At 51.4% G+C, this 27,235-nt stretch overlaps 11 protein-coding genes across 11 annotated transcripts; 6 read left to right on the forward strand and 5 right to left on the reverse strand.

The window, feature by feature from the left end:
* Positions 1–415: 415 nt before the first annotated feature.
* On the reverse strand, positions 416–1,597 carry BDZ83DRAFT_777643 (uncharacterized protein; the record flags this gene model as incomplete). The annotated part of the gene is made up of 1 exon (XM_060515485.1): positions 416–1,597. A coding segment is annotated over one exon (1,182 nt), but the record flags the coding sequence as incomplete, so codon positions are not given.
* A 1,060-nt stretch (positions 1,598–2,657) lies between these two features.
* On the forward strand, positions 2,658–4,823 carry BDZ83DRAFT_620605 (uncharacterized protein). The gene is made up of 2 exons (XM_060508205.1): positions 2,658–3,758; positions 3,813–4,823. Exons 1-2 carry the CDS (start codon positions 2,961–2,963, stop codon positions 4,488–4,490), a joined length of 1,476 nt encoding a protein of 491 aa, XP_060365221.1. The 5' UTR covers positions 2,658–2,960; the 3' UTR covers positions 4,491–4,823.
* Positions 4,824–5,734: 911 nt separating this feature from the next.
* BDZ83DRAFT_751966 (carbon-nitrogen hydrolase) lies at positions 5,735–6,964 on the forward strand (the record flags this gene model as incomplete). Its single annotated transcript, XM_060514128.1, has 3 exons — positions 5,735–5,782; positions 5,835–5,928; positions 5,982–6,964. The coding sequence occupies 3 exons, from the start codon at positions 5,735–5,737 to the stop codon at positions 6,962–6,964; spliced, it is 1,125 nt and encodes a 374-aa protein (XP_060365222.1).
* A 563-nt stretch (positions 6,965–7,527) lies between these two features.
* BDZ83DRAFT_751967 (S-adenosyl-L-methionine-dependent methyltransferase) lies at positions 7,528–8,425 on the forward strand (the record flags this gene model as incomplete). Its single annotated transcript, XM_060514129.1, has 2 exons — positions 7,528–8,200; positions 8,256–8,425. 2 exons carry the CDS (start codon positions 7,528–7,530, stop codon positions 8,423–8,425), a joined length of 843 nt encoding a protein of 280 aa, XP_060365223.1.
* A 223-nt stretch (positions 8,426–8,648) lies between these two features.
* BDZ83DRAFT_577047 (uncharacterized protein) lies at positions 8,649–9,647 on the reverse strand (the record flags this gene model as incomplete). The annotated part of the gene is made up of 1 exon (XM_060504979.1): positions 8,649–9,647. The coding sequence occupies one exon, from the start codon at positions 9,645–9,647 to the stop codon at positions 8,649–8,651; it is 999 nt and encodes a 332-aa protein (XP_060365224.1).
* Positions 9,648–10,656: 1,009 nt separating this feature from the next.
* Positions 10,657–12,101, reverse strand: BDZ83DRAFT_313947 (putative NADPH-dependent methylglyoxal reductase GRP2). Its single transcript, XM_060502323.1, has 5 exons — positions 11,929–12,101; positions 11,435–11,862; positions 11,154–11,356; positions 10,893–11,082; positions 10,657–10,836 (listed from the first exon to the last, which is right to left on the reverse strand). The coding sequence occupies exons 1-5, from the start codon at positions 12,000–12,002 to the stop codon at positions 10,712–10,714; spliced, it is 1,020 nt and encodes a 339-aa protein (XP_060365225.1). The 5' UTR covers positions 12,003–12,101; the 3' UTR covers positions 10,657–10,711.
* A 749-nt stretch (positions 12,102–12,850) lies between these two features.
* Positions 12,851–14,980, forward strand: BDZ83DRAFT_777650 (Alpha/Beta hydrolase protein). Its single transcript, XM_060515486.1, has 4 exons — positions 12,851–13,163; positions 13,246–13,575; positions 13,653–13,970; positions 14,036–14,980. The coding sequence occupies exons 1-4, from the start codon at positions 13,020–13,022 to the stop codon at positions 14,906–14,908; spliced, it is 1,665 nt and encodes a 554-aa protein (XP_060365226.1). The 5' UTR covers positions 12,851–13,019; the 3' UTR covers positions 14,909–14,980.
* Positions 14,981–15,113: 133 nt separating this feature from the next.
* Positions 15,114–16,443, reverse strand: BDZ83DRAFT_577042 (uncharacterized protein; the record flags this gene model as incomplete). Its single annotated transcript, XM_060504977.1, has 4 exons — positions 15,114–15,544; positions 15,601–16,042; positions 16,119–16,223; positions 16,279–16,443. 4 exons carry the CDS (start codon positions 16,441–16,443, stop codon positions 15,114–15,116), a joined length of 1,143 nt encoding a protein of 380 aa, XP_060365227.1.
* A 4,135-nt stretch (positions 16,444–20,578) lies between these two features.
* Positions 20,579–21,854, forward strand: BDZ83DRAFT_313973 (Alpha/Beta hydrolase protein). Its single transcript, XM_060502324.1, has one exon. The coding sequence runs from the start codon at positions 20,743–20,745 to the stop codon at positions 21,763–21,765; it is 1,023 nt and encodes a 340-aa protein (XP_060365228.1). The 5' UTR covers positions 20,579–20,742; the 3' UTR covers positions 21,766–21,854.
* Positions 21,855–22,856: 1,002 nt separating this feature from the next.
* On the forward strand, positions 22,857–26,294 carry BDZ83DRAFT_314221 (uncharacterized protein). Its single transcript, XM_060502327.1, has 2 exons — positions 22,857–23,122; positions 23,213–26,294. The coding sequence occupies exons 1-2, from the start codon at positions 22,939–22,941 to the stop codon at positions 26,197–26,199; spliced, it is 3,171 nt and encodes a 1,056-aa protein (XP_060365229.1). The 5' UTR covers positions 22,857–22,938; the 3' UTR covers positions 26,200–26,294.
* A 66-nt stretch (positions 26,295–26,360) lies between these two features.
* BDZ83DRAFT_314011 (Swi5-domain-containing protein) lies at positions 26,361–27,040 on the reverse strand. The gene is made up of 2 exons (XM_060502325.1): positions 26,797–27,040; positions 26,361–26,694 (listed from the first exon to the last, which is right to left on the reverse strand). Exons 1-2 carry the CDS (start codon positions 26,943–26,945, stop codon positions 26,523–26,525), a joined length of 321 nt encoding a protein of 106 aa, XP_060365230.1. The 5' UTR covers positions 26,946–27,040; the 3' UTR covers positions 26,361–26,522.
* Between the last annotated feature and the right edge of the window lie 195 nt (positions 27,041–27,235).

The following is a 27,235-nucleotide window of genomic DNA, read 5'->3' on the forward strand; positions in this document are numbered from 1 at the left end:
CTAATATGGTTTCCCAGTATTTTCTAAAACTTCTATCAGGAACGGCTCAGAGACTTTCGTCGAAGAACACGGCGAAGAAAGGGAGCCCAATCCGGTTCTGGGGAACATCAGTGAGAAAATTGAGTGAGAGCAAGTGTCACATTCGGCATCATTCAAGGGCTACAATACTATGGAAGCGAAGAATGTTGGCTAAGACAGAGAGTTCAGTCAAAGATGCCAATATGAATTCCCAAAGCTGCGCGCTACCTACCAGTGTGTGTCTAACAAAATCATAAAACCGCAATGTTCGCTGTTGCACCCAGTCCCTCTACACCTTACAGACAGCACCGCTGATGCCAATATCCAACGATACCAAAAAGGCTCCCCAAAGCGTCGAGCATTCCATACTCCAAGATGCCATTCAGTCTCCATGTCACTACCACTTCATATTTCCTGCCGCGTATGCAGATTGTTTGTCTTCCTCCATCCCCTCCGTCATCACAGTGACTCCTAGCGGGCTTCTCGACCTGCCATACCGGGGGTATGGCATTGGCGAGCGCTGTCGATGGCGGGCTCGACTATTATCCAAGGGTTGTCGGAGCATTTTGCGAAGGTTCTCTCGATTCCACTCGTGCGCCTCTTCCCACTCGCAAAACTCTTGCAGCTCGTGATAATGGTGCCAGATGCCCTCCAAGAACTCAACCGAGATGGCGGAAGGTCTTTTCTCCATGCTGGAGTACTCTACTTGCTGTTGATCGTCTTTGTGTGTCATGGCAGATTCGGAAGAACCCTCGAGTTGTGCCGCTTCAAGCGATCCGTCGTCTTCTTTCCGCTCCAAGCCTCCCTCACTCTCAACATTCTCCACGTGTTCGATATAAACCCCTGGGGGAAACTTCTTTCCAGGATCTCCTTGACCCGTTGCCGATAGTGCGTCATTCATTGGTATGTCGGCTTCCGCCTCGAGTGGGTTCCCTGAGGCCGATGTTTCTGTAACTGATGTACCCTCTCGCTTGCAACTTTGAGCCCCTAGCTCGGCTGGCATGTCTGCCATCTCTGTATCGCGCTGCTCAAGGTCTTCGGCATCACCCATGGATACGTCTGAGCTGCTGCTGGGTTCCGTTTTTGGTGTGTTGCGGTTGACCTGATTGGATCCGATGTCTGTGGCTGCAAGTAACCATAGCAGAGTGTTCATATCTGAACGCTGGTCCGCCGGGTCATTCTCGTCGGGAGGTTGATAGACGAATGGTATACGTTCCTCGGGTTCCTTTCCTTTTCCGCTTTTCGAACCGTTTTCGGAATCTTGTACTGGTGATTCATCCCAAAACTCCATGTTCTCTTCTACACCCTCTTCCAGATCCCAGTCGAAATCATATGACACCTCCAGATTGGAGGCAGCAAACTCGGTTATCACTTCAGGGCTGGCCAGTTCCACCGCCCGTTCAAATGCATTTTCGAACATTTCGGCCTGTTTCCGGGCATCTCTGACTCGCATCGCACGCAGTGTCGACGAGAACATGGCAGAGTAGGCAGAAGGTCGTATTCGGCCTGTGCATATAGATGCTTGGGGCGTCCGTCGGATGTTGGGGGGAACTTGGGTGGAAGTCTGAAGACTGGTGCGTGTGTGGATGGTACCTATGATGTTGAAGAATGGATGTTGTTGTTGTTGGGCGACCACCAGGGAGCGTGGAAATGGAAGTTCGTCTGTTTCACTAGTGGTTTCCAAACATGGGAAAGAAACTCTCGAGGAAATTGCGTGATTCAGTCTTTCCTGCAGAGTGTTTGGTGTTGATACTTCTTGCCTGGTGTTTGACGGCTTGTGGGATCCGGATGACTCCTTCCATCCAAGCAAACCAAGATGCTCTGCAAAGTTCAAGAGCACTGGTGACTGCCTTTTCCCCTTCTTCCTGCATAGATTTGAGGTGTTTAGTCAATATGGGTCTCATCCCAGCAGGATGAGCTGCCTCATATACTCACTACATGCCGCACTTGGCTCATTGTAGTGAATCACATTTGAGCTTTCGTCCGAAGCTTAGGAGTGAATGTGTACTAATTTACCTGAACAGAATGGACAGCTGTTTGCCAACACCCTTTACGCGTTTTCAACTTCGTCACATCTTCACTTTCATCGCATCTATGATGTGATACGCTGATTAAATGTACCCCCTTAATTGGCTTTACATCTGCCCATTTGAGATGATGAAGCAAACATTTATGTAAAACTAAGAAAGTAAGGCTTAAAATATTCTCTATCTACTCTATTATCCATTGAAAGCTATGAGGCTTTTGTAATACAATTGAAAGTGATCGAGTCCTCGATTGAAGTCTTTCTTCTGATTCACCCCTCAACTATCAGGAATATGTTGCACTTTGATACAACGAGCTTGAGTTCAAATTGAGACCAATACTTAGTAGCCTTAAGTCATGCCTTCTATACTGGTATGCCGAGTGAGTTTCAAACAGTGACGTTTGCCAGGCCTGTGGACACTGTCACAAAGAACCTCCCTGCTTTCTTCCTTTTGGTGTAAGAGCCATGAGATGGTTCCCGTCTTACCTCTTTAGGCCACCAAAGAAAGACAATGAAGGCACAGTCATCCCCTGCACTCGCCATCTCAGTCATGCTCACGCACAACATGTGGCAGGGCAAGAAGTATTATGCCTTCTCACGAGTGGGCCACGGATGCCCTTAGGATGCCCAGGGTACATGGCACGAAACTGGTCTTCCAAGAAGTTCTTCATCCTTCCGGCCTCCTCCGTCTCGATACCCTCACCGCGCCGTGATTGATTAATTCAGAGAACTTTTCACTGTTGCTTTTACCTCCTTCCAACTTTCTATTTCCCAGTCGAAGTGCTTTCCTTGAAACTTCTCACCTTACCAATCGCCAATTCCCACCACATTTTTATTTCACCGTCGGAAGCTTCAAGTAATTCGTCGGACATCTCATCATCATTCTTCAATCACTCCGCGTCTAGTCGATGGCAGAATGGCCGGACCCATCGAGACGGAGTATCGCTTGATCAAGCATCGCCGGCGCGTCAGCATCATCGCTGCCAAAGCCAGACGATTCGCTCGTGACGGGGTCAAGTATCGCATTTATCACAAAACCACCAACAGCACTCGGCCCAGCACTCGACAGGCGGATGAGATCATCGACATCAGTGGGTTGGATCATGTCATCACTGTCGACCATCGCGGGCGCCGCGCTGCGGTCGAGCCAAACGTCTCAATGGCGACTCTCGTTACGGCCACGCTCAAGCACGGCCTGATTCCCGCTGTTGTTCCTGAGTTCCCTGGCATCACCGTGGGCGGCGCCTTCTCCGGCACTGCGCTCGAGAGTTCGTCATTCCGCTACGGGCACTTCGAAAAGTCTGTCGCTTCTCTCGAGGTCATCCTTGGAAACGGCAACATCGTCACCGCCTCGACCGTCGAGAACTCGGACCTCTTTAGTGGTCTCGCTGGCTCTTGTGGTACGCTCGGCATCTGCACAATCATCGAAGTCAAGCTTGTTCCAGCTCGCCGATTTGTCGAGCTCAACTATCTCCCAGTTCACTCCGCTGCCGAAGCTTTGAACACCATCCAGTCCTACACCGCCGACACTTCGCCCGTCGATTTCGTCGATGGCATAATGTTCGGCCTAAACGATGGCGCCATCATTACTGGCACCATGACGGATGAGAAGAAGCAGGGCATGCCTGTTGTTCGCTTCAGCCGAGCTCATGATCAGTGGTTCGCTCTACATGTGCACGGGTCTGTCCCTCACGTCAGAGACACCAACTGCATGCTGTGCACGCTTTCAGAATCTCGCTCAGTTGATAAGAGAGGCATCGTCACTGACGTTGTACCGATCAAGGATTATCTCTTCCGATACGACAGAGCCTCTTTCTGGATGGGAGTCTACGGTCAGAATCCCGATACCTTCAACGGTCTTACACGCTTTCTGCTCAATCCCACTGTGAAGGCTGAGTGCTTGTTCGCCGGTATACATCACAGCAGACAGAACCGTACAGTGTTCTTTCAAGATATTACGCTGCCGGGAAACACGGTTGCGGCCTTCCTCGACTGGGTCAACAACAACCTGGGGATTTATCCTCTCTGGATCTGCCCTGTAAGAGTCATTTCCGACAGCCGCAACCGTCGACGCTACCACCATATGAATGTCAACGTACGATTGTGGGGTCCCAAGACCATCCACGGGCCTGATGACAATCCACGTCGCGACGACCCCGAGGCCTTTGAGCGATTCATCCGGGATAACAAGATGATTGAGCAGGCGACTCGCGATCTCGGCGGTACCAAGGTGGTCTACGGCGACAACTACTACACGGAAGAGGAATTCTGGCGAATCTACAACAAGGAGTTTTACGATGAGCTCCGCGACAAGTGGGGTGCTGCCGGCCTTCCCAGCCTCTGGGACAAGCTCGGCAACCCGAACCCAACCTACAAGGAACAGCCTTCTCGCTCCAAGGCGGTCATGAGCGTTCTCCTGAAGCGCGACTATCTCCTCGAAAAGTGACGTAGAAGCGGCTCGCAGAAGCGAGCAGAACGTAGAGCAAGAAACGAAGCACTAGAGTTGGAGACGGGGGGTGAGGCAGCATAGGGTGAAGACTGTGTTTGAGTATAGGATGAGGCGTTAGGGCCTACAAGGAAGTGCTTTGGTTCGAGAACAGTTGGGAGACGCATTGATGACATGGGTCGATACGCGAACGGGAGGAAGAGGGTGTGTTTTGCGAACATTCGATTCGTTGCTTAGCAGAAAGTCGCCCAAACGTACAGCAGAGACGGCATTATCAGATCGGTAGTGGATAGAAACAACTCCACGTAGTATTCAGCAAATTTCTTCTCTCCCGTGACTGGCATCCACGGTTCCCCACAGAAATATCGGGATCGAGGCGTCCCCGAACATCAGACGATGTAGGTGTTTGGATCTGGCGGGGTTTGAACGCACGCAGATCTCCAGATCCCGGAGATCCACAAACGGCGATGGCCCCCCGGCCAGCTGCACGTTGGGAACCGCGCCGCTGCCGGGAAGACGGGAACTAAATTAAGAGCACCCACAAGATCTCGTCTGATCGACCCGGAGGAAAACGGCAGTCGGGGTGTTGTTTACGTCAGAGGGAACATGCCATTCTGCAGCGCGGCTTTTGTCCAGCTTTCCCGTGGCACCCGGACGAAGTTCGCATGGCTCGGAATTACGTCCAAGGAGACTGCTTACTGCGCGTCTTCCCAGCCTTTGCTACCTACCATCTGTGAGTAGTGTTGTAGGTATCCGCATTACTTGAGTCGTGTCACAGCCTGTCCGTATGTTTACCGTTCGTCAGCTCGGGACTTCTCGAACATCAATCACGCCACAAAGGTGTGGGCGGCCTATGGAAATGAAATGCTGACTAGAAACTTGCGCAACTTGGACCCGAATCCCCGGATCGCATCAATAAGCACTACCACAGACGGCGTTTGTAGATCAAGCGAGCAACTTACAGCAACCCTATGTTGATGAACTCAGAACTGCAAGTTGTCAGATGCAGTCTGCAAGATGGTTTACAAAGCCCGACGGCGACAAAGTGGTCAATCCATTCTAAAAAGGACAGTTTTGAGAGGAAGAAGAAACCATAAAAAGGCTTCAGCATCTCGACTTGGTTCATCTCTTTTCCCCTCCAGATCATCATACTCACACAAGATCATCAATCATCAAGACTTCTAGTCTCATACAACCATCAACTCAACTCCTTTCGAATCTTTTCGATACCAACACCCGCCAACATGCCTATCACCAAGTACAAGGCCGCCGCCGTCACCTCCGAGCCCGGTGTAAGCCTCGATATCATCTTCCTCCCTTTCCACATATGACTGACTTTCTTAGTGGTTCGACCTTGAGGGTGGTGTTCAGAAGACTATCAACTTCATCAACGAGGCCGGCCAGGCCGGCTGCAAGCTCGTTGCCTTCCCCGAAGTTTGTAAGTGACCCCTCCTCGTCCAAACAATCTTCAGCAAGCTAATACCCCTACAGGGATCCCCGGTTACCCCTACTGGATGTGGAAGGTCACCTACCTTCAGTCCCTTCCCATGCTCAAGAAGTACCGCGAGAACTCCCTCCGCGTCGACTCTGAGGAGATGCGCCGCATCCGCCGCGCCGCCCGCGATAACCAGATCTTTGTCTCCATGGGCTTCGCCGAGCTCGACCATGCCACCCTCTACCTCGCCCAGGTCTTCATCGACCCCACCGGTGCCATCATCAACCACCGCCGCAAGATCAAGCCCACCCACGTTGAGAAGCTCGTCTACGGTGATGGCTCCGGCGACACCTTCATGTCCGTCTCCGAGACCGAGATCGGCCGCGTCGGCCAGCTCAACTGCTGGGAGAACATGAACCCCTTCCTCAAGTCCCTCAACGTCTCTCAGGGCGAGCAGGTCCACGTCGCCGGATGGCCTATTTACCCCGGCGTCCAGCGTCAAGTCTCCCCCGACCCGGCCACCAACTACGCCGACACTGCCTCCGAGCTCGTCACTCCGGCCTACGCCATCGAGACCGGCACCTGGGTCCTGGCCCCCTTCCAGCGCCTCTCCGTCGAGGGTCTCAAGAAGAACACCCCCGAGGGCGTCGAGCCCGAGACCGACCCCTCCGACTACAATGGCCACGCCCGCATCTATAAGCCCGACGGCAGCCTGGCTGTCCCCAAGCCCGACAAGGACTTTGACGGTCTCATGTTCGTCGACATTGACCTCAATGAGACCCACCTTACCAAGGTTCTCGCCGATTTCGCCGGCCACTACATGCGCCCCGACCTCATCCGCCTCCTGGTCGACACCCGCCGCAAGGAGCTCGTCACCGAGGCCGACCCCCAGGGCGGCATCGCTTCCTACAGCACTTACCACCGCCTCGGCCTGGACCGCCCCCTGGACTCCAAGCCTGAGCTGCACGAGCGCGACGAGCAGGAGACTGCCAAGCGGATCTCCAAGGAGCCTGCCGCTAAGCCTGTCAAGAAGCTCTAAATGCTTCAGCTGGCTTTGAGCAGCAATCCGGGTCTCTGAACATTAGTACCCGCCTGTAAAAATCCCATTTGTAATATGAACGATGATTAGACTGTACATAGAAAATCCCATCTCGGGTCTTTTGGCCTTTTGACACAAAGTCTGCCACTAGTGACTGCTTTATCTAGTTGCGCGTCCCAAAACCTGTCTTAAACTCTACATCATATGTGATGAAGATGTATTCTTAGTTCGCTCAACCCTGTTTTTGCTTTCACTCTAGAACTCACACACTCTCTCAATTTAAGCGAGCAAGTTTCCCGGCCCCACGTTACGTCTTGGAGATGATCGATCCACCTTAGACGGCGCGGGGTTTGAAACTGAGGGGCAAACTTTTTTGTCTCCGTTGCATTCTGCTGCCATCCTATGGCGCCAAAATATCCGTGCTCCAGCGCTTTTGACTAAGACAACGGAAACATCTCGTAAAGTTTCCGAATTGTGTTGTATTAAAGCATCAAAAGCATCATAGTGATCCATTGCGAGTATTCACCTCTCTGCTACCAATCAAACCACCTTACATGATCACAATGTTGGCAAAGATCGTTCTACCATGGTTTTTCATGACCATCTCCTTGGTCTACCTATGGTTCACCATCTTCAAACTCGCCATCACCGGTGACGTCGAGACCCTATCGTCTTGGTCTGCACTCAAGGAGGCCTGGTTCGGCGAGTTCTGGAAATTCATGGGGCCCAAAGCCAAAGCCAGCGCAGAGGACAAAGTCTTGCCGCTCCTCGAGGGCCGAATTCGTAACGGGCGGATATCCGAAAGGGGCGCCAGCAAGTCTATCGAAGGTGTTGTCCTCGAAATCGGAGCCGGCAGTGGGATGTGGACCGAGTCGCTCGCCACCGTCGTCCGGTCCGCCAAGGCCGAGTCCCGTGCAGCTCCGACCAAGATCTACGGCGTCGAGCCGAATCCGGTGTCCGCTGCATCGCTGAAACGACGGGTCGAGGAGGTCGGCCTGAAAGGGACTTACCAGGTTGTGCCGGTGGGTATTGAGGATCTGCAGAATGAGTCGGCTTGGGGCGGACGGATCGAACCCGGTAGCGTTGACTGCATCATGACTGTCCAGTGTCTCTGCAGCATTCCGGAGCCGGAGAAGAACATACGGCTGCTTTATAACTACTTAAAGAAGGGCGGCCGGTGGTACGTCTTTGAGCATGTCAAGGCGGAGCAAGGGCTACTCATCCCACTTTTTCAACGTAAGAACCCCTCTCTATACCTTCGGGCATGCATCACACTGACATTTCCTTTCAGAATTCACAAATGTCTTTTGGGAGCATATGATGGGTTCCTGCCAGTTGTGCCGCGCCACTGGGCAGACCTTGCGGCAAGTTGGCTCATGGAGCGAGGTGGACTTGGCCCAACCGCCGGATGAGTCAAGCAGCGACGTGATCCCTCATGTTGTGGGAGTCCTCACCAAATAGTTGGTCACTCAAAGTTTCAAAGGCATGGCTTGAAATGGGAACTTTGGAAAAGATGAAACACAGCCTTGTCAATCACAACACTACGTGATGCTTTCGCATTCTTAGCCTGCCTACTTGATCCTGCATGCAATGATATAGTTATTGAAGTCTTGTTTGGGATCTCATGTTTCTATCAGAAAGCCCGTATTATTTATAGTATCTCCAGGCAGTCCGAAGGACGGCCTTATTCGGCATCTGGTAGCCCAGTAAGCTTGAGGCCCAATGACCACAGCTTCTCAGCTTTCTGCTGGTCGTACGCCCACGCAGCGTATCCTGAGCCAACATCACCAGTCGCGGGGTCCCATGCACCAATAATTTGGCAGTCCTCCAGATACCTTCCACCCCGGTCCTCCAAGTCCTTGCTGACCGCCGCCCACACAGTAGTCGCTGCTCCTTGCTCAGCACTCTTCCAATGCTTGGCAAAGGCCTCATTCTTCCCCCATGCCGCCTTCACTTCGTCCGGGACATGCTGCTGAAGACCGCTCAAGATGCCCCCCGGGTGGAGACTGAAGGCATGGAGGGCTTGAGATTCATATCGGCGCTCAATATCGTTGGCCATCCAAACAAGAGCAGTCTTGCTCTGGCCATAAGCCTTCCAGGGGTCGTAGTTTCCAGTCCAATTGAAATTGTCAAATTGGACCTCGCAAGCTCTATGCAAGCTGGACGAGACGTTGACTAGCCGCGAAGGAAGGTCTGGGGCCGAGGAAGCGAGAAGAATAGGTTTAAGAAGTTGGAAGAAGAGGAAGTGGGCGACATAATTGGTGCCAAACTGGGTCTCGAACCCATCGGCAGTCTTGCCCTCGGGTGTCGCCATAACACCCGCGTTGTTGATGAGGATGTTCAAGGTCTTGCTCTTTGTCGCGAAGTCTGAGGCGCAGGCTCTAACGCTCGTAAGATCGTTCAAGTCAAGCGTCAAGAGATGAACTCGGTCGTTCTGGAACGTGTCGCCCAAGACAGCTTTCGCCTTGGCGGGATTGCGAACCGCCAGGTACAAGGTTGCACCTGTCACCAGCAGCGCACGCGCCGTCTCAACTCCCAAGCCGGATGAACATCCAGTGATGAGGACGACCTTATCAGAGAGCTTGCCTTCAAGGCCCTCGTCTTTGATGATTTGAAGGGCTGTAGGACGAGCATCCCCAGGACCTTGAGGGGAAACGTGGGAAGAGGCATATCTGGAAGACATCTTGAAAGAATCAGACACTGAAGAGCCGCTTGTTGAAAATTCAGAGCGTATGGAGATGGAGCTGTATTGAGGCGTGATGTGCTTTGGAGTCCCACGAGGTCATCTCGAATCGAACAACCAGACCCTTTATACTTGACTCTCACACATACACAAAACCATAAGCACGCAGGCAACATGTCCTCTGTCGGAATTAATGTTCGTAAGTCCAGAAATACTCTATCCATCCGCCGTCGATTTGGCTTCGCATGCATCTCATTACCTCATCCCCGCGTCGCCGCATTGCGCCTCCCTCCTCCCGTTAGTTAACGTGCGGCATGCGGCCGCATTTCCCGTGTTGGGATACCCGGCTGGGAACTTGGGGACATCAACCCATTCAGTTTGAATAACGTCTCTCTACTGATGTTTCAGGTATAACTGCTTCCTAATTAGAATCGAAATTTTCCAGATGAAATATTGGTGAGAACCTTCCTTGCGGCATACCAGAGGTCGCGAACTGAGTTATCGCAAGCGGCCGCGTCGGCCGCATTATCGGTCTCCAGCCAGCGTCGGATATCATGACGAGAAAGATACGTTGCTTAGGTTATTAGTACGCATATAATTACTCTGTATGCTACTACCAATCAAATACGATGGTTTGCCCTGATACGTTTTTGGCCCATTCTTCTGTCGATTCTTGGCTGTTCCCAATCTACAAGCATGGGAGGCTGGATTGCGTCCGTCCAACGGAAAGCCTTGGCTTCCGTAACCCGCTTCCTGTCCGGACAGCTTACAGCGGAGCTTGACTTGATAAGGAGGCCAAGAATGAAATGTGTAGGATGGCATAGGACTTCTTGCGCTACAACATCACTGTGCAGATACCTGTAGATAGACCTCTCCATAGCAATATCATCTTTTCAGATGTTTCCCCGTATCACTTAACATTCAAATTCTGGACTATTGCGGATCACCCACCCACGTAGTAGATATGCGCGTTTCGAACATTGAAAGTAACCTCAACCATTCCTAATCTACCTAGGTACGCTACAGTATTGATGCAATCTCTGCAGCTACAGGGCACTAGAAAGCTACTGTTTGACAGAGGCAAAAGATCTAATGGTGTCAACAACACAAGTTTCGAACCCTGCGTATTTCATGCCCAGAATCTCGACGCTTCGTGTGTTATTCGATTGGTATACTTCCTTGGGCAGTTCTAGGCAGCAGTCAGTATTATTTATTGAGTAACTTGTCATCAAAGTGTCTACGTACCGCCGCCTTTGGTGTATTTGGAAGGCAGAGCTGACTTGTATTCCGGGAAATGCTTTCGGATGATCTCGATGGTCTCACGGTTTGAGCAGTAGCCGTTCGTGATAAAGAAGCGTTTGTTGCCGGCTTCTTCCTTCTCCATGGCCGCTACATGAGCAAATGCCACATCTCGGACATCGGCGAAGATGGGGTTCTGTCTTAGACACTTGAATCAGCCGAAGCGCATCAAACTGATGGGATTCGTAGCAGGAGAGATTGACTGACCTGGGTGGGGGGGATCTCCTTCTTCGCTGCGCCAAGAATGAAGCTGCGCATGAATTGGTTTGAGGTGTTGAGTTCATCGAGAGAAGCCAGGCTCTGCACAGCAGGACCAAAGACGAGGGGTGGGAGGATTGTGGAAATAGAGAACGCAGGAGACTCAGACTCGAGGAAGTCCCAAGCTGCTTTCTCGGCAAATTTCTTGCTCGCTGTCCGACAGTCAGATACAGGGCAAGTTGCCAGTCGCCCCATTTAGAGCGCATGAGAGACAATAGAGGTCAACCTACCAGAGTAACCAGCGCCAGGGTTCTGCAGCGCTTGTTCCATTGTGATGGGATTCCAGTCACTCTCGTCATAAGTGTGACCGGGCCATAGCCCCTTGGACACGTCCATCATAGAACCAAAGGATGATGTGATGACCACGCGCTTGACCGACGGAGCATTTTGTTTGATAGCTCGGAGGATACCGGTGGTTCCATTGATAGCGGGGTCGAGGAGGTCCGCTTTGATGTCAGTCACGTTGAAGTGAAAGGGACTCGCAGTGTGAATGACTGCCTCGAATGGTGGGTCAGATTTGACTACATCGGTGAATGCATCGCTCTTAGCCACATCAGGGACAATGGCGAAAGACAGCTTGTCGGCTCCAATATCAGGATATGACTGCTTGATCGCATCTGCTTTGGCCTGGCTGCGGACACTTGTGACTACAGAGTGTCTACGTGGACGATTTTAGCTGAGAACCATCACATAATTTTCATCTGGGAAATGGAATTTCTCTTACCCGCGTTCAAGAAGAAGCTTGAGGATGTGTGTAGCAATGAAGCCACTGCCCCCGGTAAGAAGAACTCTGGTCATTATCGGGAAGGTTGGTGATGTGAAATTGTCAAGGAGATGGTTCAGTGTTAATGATAAGAAAAATTAGAAATGCAAACACGTGAGTGGTAACAATGTGTCTTGTCCAGCGATACAGTCAATCTTTACTATGGAATAATTGATCTCAAATATGGGAGATTAAATGGCACGTGTAAGCCAACTCTATTTGCATGTATTCCTATCATTAACGGACTTAACATCAGTACGTCAGTGTTTCAGACGGACTGTACGGACATAGGATAAGTATGCCATGCTGTGTTGCTGACACGGCTGTGCTTCGTTGCCCGCTAAGAAAGTAACTGCTAGCCTAATGGGTCCGAGAAGGGTAAAGAAATAGCTCTCACTCCACAATGACTCTCCGTCTCCTTGGCTGGCTGTAGCTCCTGAATGGCCTTACCCGGCAGTTAAACCGGCATAGCCTTCGCCAAACCGAGCTGACGGATCCCCCGAACTCGGATATGAGTCGTACAGGCTACTACAGACAGCCACGTACGCGTATCTGCCCAATCACATTCCCAGCCATACACATCATCGGCTATCCGATTACCTATATGGACCTGTTTTAGAAGACGTAGACATTCCAGAAGGAAAGAGAAGAGGCACGAGAGAAAATGGAAGAGCGGCGTCTTTCCGCACTGCTGTCTGCTCAATCAAGCAATCGGCCCGCGACTTGACTCAAGCACCCTTGCCCTTGACTTATAGTCTCGTTCGTTACTATTTATCTAACGTACAGGCTTACAGCAATTACAAACGTCAGCCGGTTGCATGACGGCTTGAAATTCGTCCGTACTCCGTAGAGACCGGGTAGTCAGTGGAGTGGCCTGCGAGACGCAGTGGAAGCAATTCAGGCTATCTTCTCTAGCAGAGCGAAAGGAGGCAGGCAACAAGGCAGTAGAAATATAACGATGAAACCGCATTCGTCTCTCGAACTGAATCCGTAGCACGCACTCCTCATTCACTCGTTATCATTCAAAAATCGACAAAGCTTAACTTTCTCAAATGATGCAATCTCTCGTCGCAGGTGCTATCACGCTCGCCTGCACCTCAGTTGTTTCAGCGGAATGCATTGAAACAGGCAATACTTCGACTAGCCTACCCATTGTAGACCTAGGCTATGAGCTTCATCAAGCTCTCAACTTCGATGTAAGTGGCAGCTGGTGTCTGGGGGTTGATTATTCCAAAGAGGACACTCAACTTCACGATGCTTAAAACTCACCAATCACAGACCTCGAGTGAAGCATACAACTTCTCCAACATTCGATATGGAGCCCCACCTATTGGAGATCTTCGCTTCGCTGCTCCGGTATCTCCTGCAACGGACAGATCCGTTGTGCAGAGGGGTGTTGAGGCCCGAATCTGCCCACAGGCCCTGCCCGCATGGACACCAAGCCTGATCGAACAAGCGTACCAATACCTTTTCGGTCCGAACATCTCGATATCTGCTAGTCAGCTCCTCGACTCTAGAGCTAGCGAAGACTGTCTATTTCTTGACGTGGTGACCCCGAAGAAGATCTTCGATGCTGCCAAGTCCAATGAGACTGCTACTAAGGCACCCGTAAGCAGATCATCTTCAGATTCATACATTACCCAAGTCGTCAAAAGATACCGAGCTAACACGGACGACTCGAACAGGTTTTCGTATGGATATACGGCGGGGGCTATGACACTGGCTCAAAGGCTGGACTAAACAGCGGCTCGCCTGCCGGTCTCTTGAGACAAGGCAACCACGATTTCGTCTACGTGGCTCTCAACTACCGCCTTGGTGCTTTTGGATTCCTCAGTGGTCCGGAATTCACGACCCAGGGAGGCGTTACTAATGCTGGACTCCTCGATCAGAGACTTGCGCTGGAGTGGATTCAACAAAACATTCACCTTTTTGGCGGAGACCCAGGCCGCGTGACTCTTGCAGGAGAGTCCGCTGGAGGAGGTTCGCTCGTATATCAGACAACTGTGAGTCAAGAAATGGTATCTTGTTCAAGTGAAAGCTTCTAGGTTCTAACAAAGGGGTCTTCCAGGCTTTTGGCGGCTCCCAGGGCTCTGTTCCCTTTCAACAGATCATCCCGCAGTCCCCAGCGATCCTCCCATCTCCGCCAGCCCAGAACCAGGACGACATCTTTGCCGAATTCCTATCGCGTCTAAACGTCAGCACCCTTGCCGAAGCTAGGCAACTGCCTTCCGCCTCTGTAATTGCAGCCAACAGCGATCAGGTCTTTGCCGGCCGCCTGGGAAGCTTCACCTTCAGCCCGGTAGTTGACGGCATCTTCGTCCCGGCCGAGCCTGCGGTCTTGATCTCGGAGGGGAAGTTCGATACCAAAGTCAAAGTGATGGCTGGCTCAAACACCAATGATGGTCTCTTCTTCGGGTCCTTCAACATCACAGACGACGCTGGCTATCGCGAATGGATGTCCGTCACTCTTCCCGGTGCCAGCGCCGACTCGATCGATTACATGGCAACGGAGTTATACCCGCCCATTCTCAACGGCTCCTATGGATACACGGACCACATCACTCGTACTGCTCTCACCATGCAGGACTTACTTTTCCGGTGCAATGGTCTTGCTCTCGCGAGGGCATTGAACGGCACGACTCATCAGTACGAATTTAGCGTCTACCCCGCCATGCACGCCGCGGATGTTGAATACACCTTCTCCGATAACGGGATTGGTATGCCTAATCCAGAGATTGCGATCGCCTTGCAGGAATACATGACCGGCTTCACACTTAGCGGAAGTCCCCATGGACAGGGGGTCACGGGCTTCCCAATGTACGGTCAGAACGAGAACGTCTTGCTTTTGAACGCCACTGGCCAATATTTCAGCCAGTATGACAGTTTTACGACCAACCGTTGCATTGGGCGCGACAGAATCATTGCCTCTCTTGCAGCGTAAACATACCATAGCTCTCACACATATCGCTTCTTAAGTTGCGGTTGGAGGTAAGGACATCTCAAAGCGCGTCATGTAAGGTCAGTTGTAGTTACTTCCGATTTAAGGTGTCTCTACACCTTGTAAAACGAGGATTAGGTAGTGATATTTCCTGTAAATCATACTTTTTGCTCGTAGCTGTTCTCTCTGCCACACTATATCCCTAGGATCATACTCTCGGCCGTTCTTCGTCATAAGTCATGTGAAACGCCGTCGTCTTCCTGATAGCCCGTCGATCCTCCACCTCCTCGCTCGGAGTTCTCACACGCCTTTCGTCGGCGGCTGTAGGTAGGATGTACTCCTCGCTCGTATCGTCCCCAACCTTTGGTCTAGCATGCACACTCGTCAGATGAATTCCGTTCTTCTCTTCGCGGCCCTGGTATGGGTGCCAGTCGTTGCGGCTCGTACCGGCGTGGATGAAGTTGCTGTTGTTCGTTCGCGGCGCGGAGCCTGTGTTGTAGCTGGCGGCAGACGAGCCTTTCTTGGTTGCGAAGTATGTCGGGAAGAGGTAGGTCAAGGGAAGACGGCACATTGGTAGGCAGGCACAGATGATGGCGACGTTATCTTCAACGACTGTCCAGAGGGTTGAGGCGATATCGACTACATCAAGATGTAAGCATATTTTGGAACTCATATGGAGTCATTGTATCACTTACAAGTGGTATCCGGGCTTGTGGTAGAAAAGTTCAGCGTGGTCATTCGTAAGATACTCGTGATGGTGACGAAGAGGCCCAGGGCAAAAACAATCATGAGAAGCCTCTTCTGGTTGAGGGGCAGTTTCGACTGCCACAGGACGTGCTGCGGTAGTGCCATGATGAGGATATCAGTAGCGATAGAGAATCCCGCATTCGCATACCAGTTCATGGTGAGCGAGATACAAGTGCCCGGAATAGTCTTGTCCCAAGCCCTCGGGATAGGGGTACACTGCCATATCGAAGAAGCCGAGGTCGCAACCATGTAGGCCAGGATGATGCTGAGAAGCGTGTAGCAAAGGATCCGAAAGTACCGCTGGACGAATATGCGAAGATATAAGAGTAAGATCGATGCCTTTGTGAGATTGATGGTGATCTTGTAGAAGATCTGGGCAACGTAGAACAACTATCAACAGTTAGACTGATGTTGCATGACACCTCAATTCAACCACACGGTATTGGATATGTTACCGGCTACGTACCTGCAAAGTCATGGCCTTGTTAGGTTTTGACAGGTTCCTGATGTGCTGCCCAAACCCATATTCGCAAGAGATCATCATCAATATCGATACAGTCAGGCAGCAGACCTTGGGAGCGTCAGCAAGGTAACATGATACCGAGTGTCTTATAGAGTAGGCTCACAAAAGAGAACAGGATAGTCCAGTCGTCCCAGCCAAGGCCAGATCTCATCTTGATCCTCGACCAAAACCGGATGCCCACGAAGATTGGCGTAAGTATGAAGAAGACGATGGCCGGCACCTGCACCATGAGCGCATTGCTCTCGCCGGGAATATTACCCTCGACCATGGCGAATATGCAGTGCTTGAGGTTGAAGCTCTAGGAGATCAAGCTGGTCTGATGAGGTTGTGGGCCCCGAGAGGCCAACGGTCTGTAGGCAAGACACCAGGATATCGGAAAATGGTAGACGCAGATCAAGGGAGAATCCAGTGAGCCGCGACAACTGGGTCCTCACGAACCGTTATATGTTCATGCCCGGACCTCTCTTGTGCAGAGTTTGTGGCTTTAGACTAGGGAGAACCCGTCCGCCCAAGTCCGAAGGGTTCGGTAGTAGAAAAGGGGAAGGCGGAGATTTCATTGGGCGGCATGAAAGTATGTGAACAGGAAGAGACAACGGTGCCCCGCGTATGTCTGCCGCCAGGCACAAGTCTGCAACTCTCTTTCTTGCCCGCCCTTGTATCGAGACTGAGAAGAAGGGTGGTGTGGAACGGGCGTGACAGTCTGCAGACTACTGCAGTAGTCGGAGAAGTACTCAACCGTCTGCCAGTATGCGTTTCCATTCCCAAGAAAGGAGGGTGGATAGCCAACCATGAGGTTCGCCGAGTGATGGACGCGGGTTTGGGGGCCAGGTGGAGGAAGACCAGGGCTGCGGGTACATGTAGACAGAAAACGGCCGGTAGAGTAGATTACCGATCGCGAGACGACCAAGAGAAAGCGAACTCTATTTCCTTGCAGTTGTCCGCAGGTCAAGGGACAAGGAGAGTGATCTCCAAAGGGTGGATGAATGCGTCGCTGCATCCGCCATCTTTGTGGTCGTCGCCAGGATCGAATTCTGGACCGTCCCCAACGCCTTCCACACAAAACGTTTGATTCTGGAGCAGTCTTGGTTTCGGTAGAATGTATAGGTAATTGCTGAGGAATGCGTTTGTGGTTCTCAGATCAATGTCGAGTAAAAGTTTGCTGATGTTTTGATCTGGCTCTATGCCCTGGACTTACGTATGCCATACCGACCAGGCGGAAGCTTGAAGAGATTGACCATTGATGGCCCTCGACAAAAAGGCCTGCATGAAAGAGAACAGCCTGAGAATCCAAAAGAGAGATGTCCGACGAACATGTACCTAGCCGGGATCATCCAGGCACTCTCATCTTTGTCACTCTTTTACCTTTCCATCTTTGCACATTGAGGAAGAGGTCTAGACATGGGCATCGGACAGCGATACCAGTTGGGTTAGGCTCTACCGTACTTCAAGGACGGACAGTATGCCTACAGCTCGGGTGTTGTTGATGATTGCTGGGAAATGAGGCGCAGATGGTTCTGTACCATCGATCCTGAATGGACAGGGTTTCACATGTCGAAGGAATCGATTCCGTTGCTTTCTTTTTCTCGTCAAACTCTTCAACATCCACCAGATCCATGGTCGGGTGTTCTGTCAAATGAGATGGAGCGGGGAGGGTTTATGGGGTTCTGTAGCGGATTCCGGTGGTCCTCTTCCCATAAGATAAGCTGAATGGCTTTCCGCCTCGTTGGTCTGACAAAATCAGCTCACTCATCAGAGGCTTTTTGTGCTAATAATCTTTGTTGGAACTCGTCATGAGGCTACGCCACTATTGAGTTGTACAACGCATAAGTAACGCCGCAGTCCGGCTTTTGGCGTTGACTAAATCCTTCGATGGGCACTTCGGAATGTTACTTGCCATTGAGTTCTCGTTGTGGCTTGCAGTTCATCTTGGGTAAACTGAAGTCGCATGCGACCATATCACAGGTTCGTTTAAAGTTCCCTGCCCATCCGTAGCATCCGGAGGCCCGTCTGTGCGCCCTGGGGCCCGTCGTTCTCTGGGCCCTAATGTCACCACACCACCACATTATCGTCCGCCTTGTGGTCCCTTTGCGAGAATGTGAGGGGGGCTTTGCGGGCTTGGGGGCTGTTGGCACCAACGTCCCGTTCTGGTTCCCGCTCCCGTCAACTCAGTTTGGTGGGATGTCCGTCTGTTCTCGTTGCAACCACCCAGCCACGATTGAGATCTGACATCCGATACTACTCGAGGTCAGTGATGGTGACGAGGTGTCCGACACTCAGTGTAAGGTGAGGTGGTATCCTGGCTGAACTTGGCGAACAGATAACTCGCCCAAACGGATGAGGCAGCCGTTGGTTTGACCACCGAGATACCCTTATGATGCAGTTACTCGATAGAGCTCTCGGTCAACGGCGCTGAGCTTCCTTTCTGGGCAGCGATGTTCGTTGTGGTTTGCGCGGATTTCCTCCAGTGACCGCACTTGGCATTACCCAAGTTCCGTGGTTCTCCAAGTCCTTTTCGATGAAGATATGCAGGCCTCAGGGCAAAGAATCCTCCTTCGCTAGGCCTTCCCGATTTGGGCATCCTGGTGAGTTAGACAAGTATTGTAAGTGATCGAAGGAGCGTGATCCCACGCGCCCAAGTCTGCTTGTCAAATTAGGTATCCAATGGATAACCATGGGTGTCATGGTATCCCGGCAGCAGAATGGTACTGTTCCTGAAAGCTGGCGAGCTACGCTCCCGTGTACCATCGGCCGAGACACCCTTCTCAGTTCTGAGGGATTTTCCCCTCCCCTCTCCTCCCGTGTTCTTCGGTCGGACGCTGGCGCTGGCCGCGGATAGCCGGGATGAAGCACTAAAAATGCAATCATCCCTGTCATCAGCAACAGCTTAAGATGAAGTTGCTGCGGTCTAAGTCAGAAGAGGCTGGTGTTCTTTCACCTGAACATGGCGGAGATCTCGAAGAGAAATTTGCAAATACGTAACGACGGACGGTTGATAGAATACGAGCAACGAGCCACAATCCGACGGTTTTAGCATAGCTTCTGCCTTATTGACGTTCGACCGACACTTCATGGCACCAACCAACCAGGATCTCGGCCGGTCTGCGACGAAGGATAGGGATGTGTGACCGGACGAATGAAATCAACCCCATCAACATTACGGGAAAATTCATCTGTGGAATTCATTCAGGCGCAGCAATTGTGACGAAGGCTGGCATTGATGGCAACCAAAGATTTGTGCAACGCCGATCATGTCGGTCACCGAATCTTCTGTCGCCTCAGCTGCGCATCGCGGGTCGATAAGAACAGACACCGCGCCTCCTCAGAAAGATCAAGGCCATAAGGAGTGTGGACGCCTTTGAGACCCAGAGCATGGGTCAGCAGAACCGCGCACCACCGCACCACACAAGGATGCTTCTGTATGAGATACCCTCCCCTTCCATACTCGTGTTGGTGACGACCAGGGCCCTGCAAAAGTCCTTCGATCTCGTTATTCCCGGCTGAAATCCTGCTGGTTCTATCCGTCATGATCTCAGCATGCTTCCCCAGGCCAGTCATCGCTGGAACTGCGCGAACGACGTCAGATCCTACCTTACCTGAGCCAACCGTCGATGTTACCAGTCCATCCGCCATGTTTACTATCGTAACTCATAGATCGGTGACCAAGCCTACGGTGACCACACACCAATGGAGACAGAGATCATTGACGTATCGAATCTCTTCCAGGCCAACCAAGACACAAGGTCAAAACAAACCCGCCTGAGCCACCGATCCGGGCCGTATCCTCAGCGGCCGGCTTGGACGGCGCAGCACCCGACATGAAGAAATGGCGCCAGCCCACCTCACCGTCCGGGGCATACTCACCAGCGGAGCCGAAGCTGCCAGGCCCACTGGACAGCGGAGATTAGGGTGTCGAAGCCATCGAATATGGATCTCACCCTACGCAGTTGTGCGGCCCAAAGAGGCACGGCGTCATGACCGGCTTCAGTCTTCCTCCATCCCTACCTACCTCTTGCCCTCCCTCCCTTACTTCTCCATCTTTTCTGTGCATATTGCAGCTATTCCATGCCTTGCATGCCCGCCATGTGCTCCAACACACGTGTTGGTTCCCGGCAACTTGTCCGAGCTACCATCCCAATATAAACAGACAGCGCCCATCCTGGGCTACAAGTCGCGAAATGATCTTCTGCTCGCACGCACCAGCTGTTGGCACTTTGCTCAGGTCAACGGGTATCTCTGGTAGAGTCGAATTCGAGTTGTCATCGCTGCTAAGTAAGTAAGCTTCACTTCGCGTCAATCCCTCAATTGAAGCCAGTCCGAGTCTATGCGGTCTTGTAGAGTCTTGTTGCGATCGCATTTCATAATGAAGTTGTTTGAAACTTCATGATAACAGGAGTCTGTTCGCTTGTTCATCTATTTGTTCGTTCATTTTGATTGTCTGGTTGTCGCAGTGGTGACCTGGTTGTTACACACCTCCGTCGGCTATTCACATCGTCAATCGCATGATGAGAGTTCTCATGCGGCACTTCACCCAGTATCCGCGTAGCTAATCCTACCAAGTTTCGTCAGAATGAAGGTCTTCTCCATCATCACAGCCCTTGCCGCGGCGGGCGTCGCCCTCGTATCTGCCCAGGGCACAATCGACGACAACTCCGACTCCTTCCCCGAAGACCTCAACGGCTCCAACTTCACCTACCCATGGCCCGTCAAGTTGTACAAGTTCACCTCCCAGCTGCAGGAGCTAGAGATGGCCTTCATGGACATCAAGCCAAAGTGCGCTCCCAATGGAAAAACTGCCGTCCTCTTCCATGGCAAGAACTTTTGCGGCCCGACGTGGGAGACCACTATCCGTGTCCTCGCTCAGTCCGGCTACCGCGTCATTGCCCCGGATCAGATTGGCTTCTGCAAGTCATCCAAGCCTGAGCGCTACCAGTTCTCTCTGCAACAGTTCGCGACCAACACCAACGGTCTCTTGAAGACACTTGGCATCGAGAGCGCTACCGTCATGGGCCACTCCCTCGGTGGTATGCTCACTACCCGTTACGGCCTGATGTTCCCCGACGAAGTCGACGAGATGGTCCTCGTCAACCCCGTCGGCCTCGAGGACTACAAGGCGCTCGGCGTTCCCTACCTCCCCATCGACGACAACTACGTGACGGAGCGCGCCAGCTCCTACGCCTCTATCAAGGGATACGAGCAGGCGACCTACTACGTCGGAGAGTGGAAGGACGAATATGACACCTGGGTCAATATGCTGGTCAATATCTACAAGGGCTCCAAGGCCGACACCTACGCGCTCAACCAGGCCCAAATCGTCGACCTCGTCCTCACGCAGCCCGTCAGCTATGAGTTCTCTCTAGTCAAGCCCCGCACTCTGCTCATGATCGGCGAGAAGGACAACACCGCCATCGGAAAGCAGTGGTCTCCTCCCGATGTCGCCGCGAAGTTGGGCAACTTTGCTGCTCTCGGCCCTGCTGTTGCTGCCCAGATCCCCAACGCGACTCTTCACACCTTCCCCACGCTTGGTCACGCGCCTCAGATCTCCCAACCAGAGGAGTTCCATGACGCGCTTGTCGCCTGGTTGTCCAAATAGGTGGTCAGTGAAAGGCGTGTCCTAGATGGGGCTCGACGAGGAGTGCGCTTAAGAAATACCACGTAATACTGTAATACCTATACACAGCCTCTATTACCTTGTCTACCTGATCGTTGAGACTACAAGAGACGTTCCAGCCGCCCCGTCTAAGAATCACAACAGACAAGGGTGGTCCCTGATGCCTGAATCTGCGATGAGCAACACAAGTGACAGAGGTTCAGTCAGAAATCGGCAACGCCCAATGAGAGACGTCTACACCATGAATCTAGGTATTCAGTATCATGACTTGTTTCGGCAGGCTCTAGGAAGTGCGCCAACCAGCATCAAAGTGCATTCATCCTGCATCTTCTACTCGCTGTGGCCAGGTTGGGGTTGGGCTGACGCCGAACCAGATTTCGGAAGTGCCCAATCACATCTAAGCTATCCAGAAACCAACGCCTGCTTGACGCCGCGCGGGGTGAAGTGAAGCTGGATCAGATTTTGGCACAGTCCAATCAGCAGTCGCGCGTGGGCTCTGCATGCCGCCTTGTATGCCTCTATATTTGAACCTCGAGTAGCCCGCCTTGAAAGCGAAGAGTGTTGTTTTTCATATTTCGTTATGGGATCTGTCTCTATGCCGTAGCCAAGACTCAGGGAAGATCATTGCCTCCATCTTCCTTTTACCAAAGAGACCTTGTATACTGTGCGCTCTGCTTCTGTCGCCATGTCTCATCGGCAACGACAGCCTGTGATCAACGAGACAGAATGGGAGCGCGTGAGATCTGTCATTCGACGACTATACCTGCAGGAGAATATGGCATTAAGCTTCGTCTTGACAGCGCTCAAGACCATACACAATTTTCACGCATCGTAGGTTCTACCACTGAGGAACCTATGCATAGTGCAACCACAAATTGAGGCGCTAATCATCCTACAGCAAAGCTCAGCTGGAATGGAAACTCAAGGAATGGCACATGTTCAAGAACATGACCGCCCAACAATGGAAGTGTGTCGATGTTCGAATTCGTGATCGATTGAGCCGCGGGAAAAAGACCAGCCTGTATCTCTCTGGGATCCCATTAAGACCTGCGGCGGTAGAGAAGGCAAGAGCGCGGCACTGCCATACATCAGTTGTCGAGAAATTCAAACCACGTAAGCACTTTCGACTTCTTATGTCTCGGAGATGGATCAAACATGGCCAGGATGGTTCTCCCATGCTCTGTCCTCTCAGGTACTGAATGTTTCCCAGCCATGCCCAGGCCATCGTTACCTAGGGACTTTCCACTCATCATCCGAACTCCACCGCCTGTGCAAGAAACTCGATACTCTTGTCCCATACAGAATCTCCCTTGGTTGCAGTGCCAGCAACTCTTAAGAGGTACGTTTGCTTTGCGTCACAACTTGAGGCAATACAACTTGAGGCAATGCCCCCCCTGACATCTGGCCTAGCTTGCTCACATGGACGCAGCTTTGACAATGAACATCTCTATGCAGACCAGCTGCTCTCTATCCGCCCCAAGTCTTGTGGGCAGAGAACTGGATCGCGTTGCCTTACAAAGAACACGACTACTGGATTACACACCAATCCTTCAGCAGACATTTCAGACCCTTTATCTTCTGATGCCTGAGAGAGCGACAGACAACCATGCTTGCAGAGCCACTAGTCTCATTCAACGCTCGTCTTCCGGGTGTACCAACTCTGATGCCTTGGAAATCATGGTCTTTCTTCTATCCAATGGTTTCTGCAACTACTTAGATGAGGGACCTGACGAGCGAGACATGATCAACGAAGCAATTTTGACCATGTTTCGGAATATCACTGCATGGAAATTACTGGTATCACGCCAATTGAACACTCTTCCAATCAGTCTCCAGGCTTTATTATGTCAGATCTTCGAAAAGGCGGTTCTAGCTTCAGACCTTGCTACCATCGAGTCCCTGGCTTTAGCCGGGATAGATGTCGACCTTCCTCTGAATGGCCTACCTATACCTCCATCCGAAAGTTTCAGCCATCATTGCCTAAGAGCACTTCATTGGGCTGTCTATACGCTCGACATCACCATGGTCGAGCTCCTGATAAACTTTGGAGCGGACAGTCATTTAGTCGACCTCGAAATGCTTCAGATTCTTTGTATAGCAAAGCCTCGCTCAGCCCGAGTCGTTCGCGAGCCTGAACTCGGGACCATGACGATATGGGTACTTTCTGTGTACCGTTACCATGAAAATGACGATATCGAATCCCGCGTCTTGCTAAACGAACTTGGGTCGAGAACTCGTTCTTCCGCTACTGAGCTTATCCTGGAATTTTTTGAAACGAAATTAAAGAGTGCTACCTCACTTGCTCAACTTCTCATCACTTCTATCAAAACCAGCAGTAACTCCATCTTTGAGTGGGTTCTCAAGCACCGAGGCTGCCTCAACTACATGAATTATGTTGGAGAGTCGGTCCTAGGTGTTGCAGCTTCCAGGAACAACTATTCATTGTGCAAACGCCTTTTGGAGCTTGGAGCAATATCAAACCCTGTTGTCAATTTCGGTTCTTCCGTTTTCACCACGCCACTTCAATGCGCCGCGGTCAGTGCCGATCCAAGACTCATCAAACTCTTGCTGGATCACGGTGCCGATATCAACTTCTGTCAACCCTTTGCAGGAGATTATGCCGAAGGCCCTCGCTGTCTCCGAAGGCGCGGAGTGAGAATCTCGGATGCCTATCACCATTTCCTGTATGTTGGCCAACTGGGTAGGACTGCACTTCAAGCAGCATTGTCTTGCGGTAGTGAAGAAAATGCCTTGTTCCTGCTCTCCAGCGGAGCAAAGTTACTCGGAGAGGAGCTAGCAATTTCGATCCGAGCTCGCCTAGTCTCCTCAACAAGGCAAATACTTGCCCGTGGACTTTCGCTTAATGCACCAAGCCTTCCTGATGAGCTGTCTCCTCTTGAAGCTGCGATAGTGGTTCGGAACTCTCATTTGGCTTTACAAATAATAGCTTCACTAGACGCAACCAAGTTTTCAACAAGGGCAGTCTATGCAGCTGTGTATATGGCGGAACACACATTTGACAGGACCCTTTTTCACAAGCTCCTGGAGCTGAGCAAAATTACCCAAATTCCGACTAGCGAAGAACATTGGCTGGGCACAGCGATGTGTTTCGCAATGACGCTTGGCATCGATGATGTGGCTGGTCAAATTCTGGAGACAGGATTGTGCCCTCAACATCTTACTTACGGTCTTCCAAGATGTATGTGCAAGTTGTTCGAACCCCACTACACACCCTCTGAAGTCTCAAACACTTTGAAACTCTATGAGAAGCGATACCTTGAAGTAATTAACGACAAAGAAGAACCATTTCTGGTGCAGCCGGCAGCTTTCTATGCCCTCTTATCATCACCTAATTGCGTCACAAGATTATTGCATCATGGTCATCGTTTTGATATAGATTGCTCTATGGTCTATAGTAACTCCCGAGCCTTGTCGCTTCTCCCCCTCTTATCAAGAAGTGAGGCCATGCTAGACAGGGTTCTTCTGACAAGAGCAATCCGGGGAAAGTCTGCCGCGATTGTAGACTGGTACTTCGCATCTGGAATCGGAATTAACACCGTACACTGGTCTCGGAGCGACAGAGGTTGTGGAACACCCCTTGGAGCTGCTGTCATTACAGGCGACATCAACCTCTTGGAGACTCTTGTGAGCATGGGCGCCGATGTCAATGAGGACCATCGGGACTTTGATTTCAATCCACCGTTGACAGAGGCAGCTATTAGGGGTTTCTTTGGCGCTGTGAAAAGATTGCTGGAATGGGGTGCAGATCCAAACATCCCAGGTGGAAAATCATTCACACGAACGGCACTAGAAGGAGCGTCAGAGTTTGGTAGGCTGGACATCGTCCAGCTTCTCCTTGACTCCGGTGTCTCAACTGAAGAAAACGGTCGTCTCCAGTACATCAAAGCTGTCGTGTTAGCGCGGGCACGAGGGCGTTCCGCCGTTGAAAGGTTGTTGCGTAACTTTCGACGATGGAATAGAGCGGATCAGGAGCTGTTTGACGAGGCGTGCAACCACCCTGGTCATTTTTTTAAAGGACTCATCCCCATTACTCCCGGCTTGTCAATTACTTATAAGTATAAAGACAGCCCTCAGTTTTATGACGTGGGAGCCGATATGATCATGACGCCAGCAAGCGGAACTGGGTGGGAACTAGCGAAGCCCGATGACCTGACCTTGCCGTCAGAGATTGAAACGTCGATCCAAGACAGCAAGGCTGATAATCCAGAAATGTCCTTCGGCGGAGGAACGCTGGACTTGCAAGGCATTACAGGCACTGCCTGCTCAGAGGCTAATGGCGCATTGTGCATGGCTGATATGTGCAGTCTGCACGATGATCAAGATCGGGAGGGTAACGGCGACGACTGGATGGAGAAGTATGTTCGTTTCCCATCGGAGACACCTTCGATCTATTGAAACTCTGTTTTGCCTTTGCTCTTATGCCTCTTATTCCCCAATTTGCTTCTGACCTATTGTTACACGTCTCTTCTCTGAGTTCAGAAACTCTCCGGAAATAGTGATGGTACTAGGCTTATGTAGCACTGAATGTTGGACGCTCACGTCACGGTAGACTCTAACGGTGTTAGGTCAGACGTAGACGTCATCCTTACTGTCTCGAGAGCACTCTGGTTCTCATCAACCGTGTCTGATTGATCAAGCACGCAGCATCAGCCATAGTCGGCCGCACACTTCCTTCACCCGCTATCGCGACACACCTCTCAACCCACCGCATCCCCATCTCAATCCTTCGGTTCAACTCCAAATTCCCGAGTCTCATACAGACTTCCCACAGTGACGCCCCTCTTCTCGGCAACCATACCCATCAGCTGCTGCCCCACATCCTTGATCTGGTTGTACTCCCGCAGGAGCTTGACGTGTTTCGCAACCACCGCCGAAGCCTCCTCGAACTCTCTGCATGCGATAAAGATTAACAAAGTCTTTCAGTGTATTTTAAACGTATCAAGAAACAATTTTTCGGAGAGAACAAACATTAAACTTGACGTGGTGACTCACTCATCTTTTTGTACATCTTTATTTATCGGGTTTGAATGAGAATTCGTGGAATCTTCAATATTCTGTGTCATTTCGGTTTCTATGTCTCTGGGCATAATTTTCTGTGCCTCTCTGAGATCACCTGACTCTGAAAACTCAGATTCATTCATCTCATGGCTGAATTTCTGATGTATGTTGAAGAAACAGCACTTATTGAAATGAGGCCGCGTCTTGATGTTGACGTGAAGTCGAAGCACGGGCCACACACAAACACCCAGCCCACTCAGCCTCGCAATGGCAAGCACAAACGACATCTACTTCCTTCAGAGCAGCTGAGTAAAAAGCGGACAAATACACGCAAAAAGATACGGCAAGCTTTAATTCTCACTTAAGAGCATTCCAGATTACCATTGCATCACAGGTCATCCTCCCCAATTGGCAAAAGATGCGGGAAACGCTG

This window comes from Colletotrichum acutatum, assembly GCF_030867785.1.
Source record: "Colletotrichum acutatum strain CBS 112980 chromosome Unknown BDZ83scaffold_44, whole genome shotgun sequence".
In the NCBI taxonomy this organism is placed as follows: domain Eukaryota; kingdom Fungi; phylum Ascomycota; class Sordariomycetes; order Glomerellales; family Glomerellaceae; genus Colletotrichum; species Colletotrichum acutatum.

What these genes read in the sequence shown, in the direction of transcription:
- BDZ83DRAFT_620605 (XM_060508205.1), top strand. Translation starts at nt 2,961, where the DNA reads ATGGCCGGACCCATCGAGACGGAGTATCGCTTGATCAAGCATCGCCGG. An exon ending in TCAGAGACACCAACTGCATG is followed by an intron (nt 3,759 to 3,812) that starts CTGTGCACGCTT and finishes ATCGTCACTGAC; the next exon opens with GTTGTACCGATCAAGGATTA.
- BDZ83DRAFT_313947 (XM_060502323.1), bottom strand. Translation starts at nt 12,002, where the DNA reads ATGACCAGAGTTCTTCTTACCGGGGGCAGTGGCTTCATTGCTACACAC. An exon ending in AGGAGATCCCCCCCACCCAG is followed by an intron (nt 11,083 to 11,153) that starts GTCAGTCAATCT and finishes TGTCTAAGACAG; the next exon opens with AACCCCATCTTCGCCGATGT. An exon ending in CAAATACACCAAAGGCGGCG is followed by an intron (nt 10,837 to 10,892) that starts GTACGTAGACAC and finishes ACTGCTGCCTAG; the next exon opens with AACTGCCCAAGGAAGTATAC.
- BDZ83DRAFT_777650 (XM_060515486.1), top strand. Translation starts at nt 13,020, where the DNA reads ATGATGCAATCTCTCGTCGCAGGTGCTATCACGCTCGCCTGCACCTCA. An exon ending in AGACTGCTACTAAGGCACCC is followed by an intron (nt 13,576 to 13,652) that starts GTAAGCAGATCA and finishes CGACTCGAACAG; the next exon opens with GTTTTCGTATGGATATACGG. An exon ending in CGCTCGTATATCAGACAACT is followed by an intron (nt 13,971 to 14,035) that starts GTGAGTCAAGAA and finishes GGGGTCTTCCAG; the next exon opens with GCTTTTGGCGGCTCCCAGGG.
- BDZ83DRAFT_313973 (XM_060502324.1), top strand. Translation starts at nt 20,743, where the DNA reads ATGAAGGTCTTCTCCATCATCACAGCCCTTGCCGCGGCGGGCGTCGCC.
- BDZ83DRAFT_314221 (XM_060502327.1), top strand. Translation starts at nt 22,939, where the DNA reads ATGGCCAGGATGGTTCTCCCATGCTCTGTCCTCTCAGGTACTGAATGT. An exon ending in GTGCCAGCAACTCTTAAGAG is followed by an intron (nt 23,123 to 23,212) that starts GTACGTTTGCTT and finishes ACATGGACGCAG; the next exon opens with CTTTGACAATGAACATCTCT.
- BDZ83DRAFT_314011 (XM_060502325.1), bottom strand. Translation starts at nt 26,945, where the DNA reads ATGAATGAATCTGAGTTTTCAGAGTCAGGTGATCTCAGAGAGGCACAG. An exon ending in AAAGATGTACAAAAAGATGA is followed by an intron (nt 26,695 to 26,796) that starts GTGAGTCACCAC and finishes TATCGCATGCAG; the next exon opens with AGAGTTCGAGGAGGCTTCGG.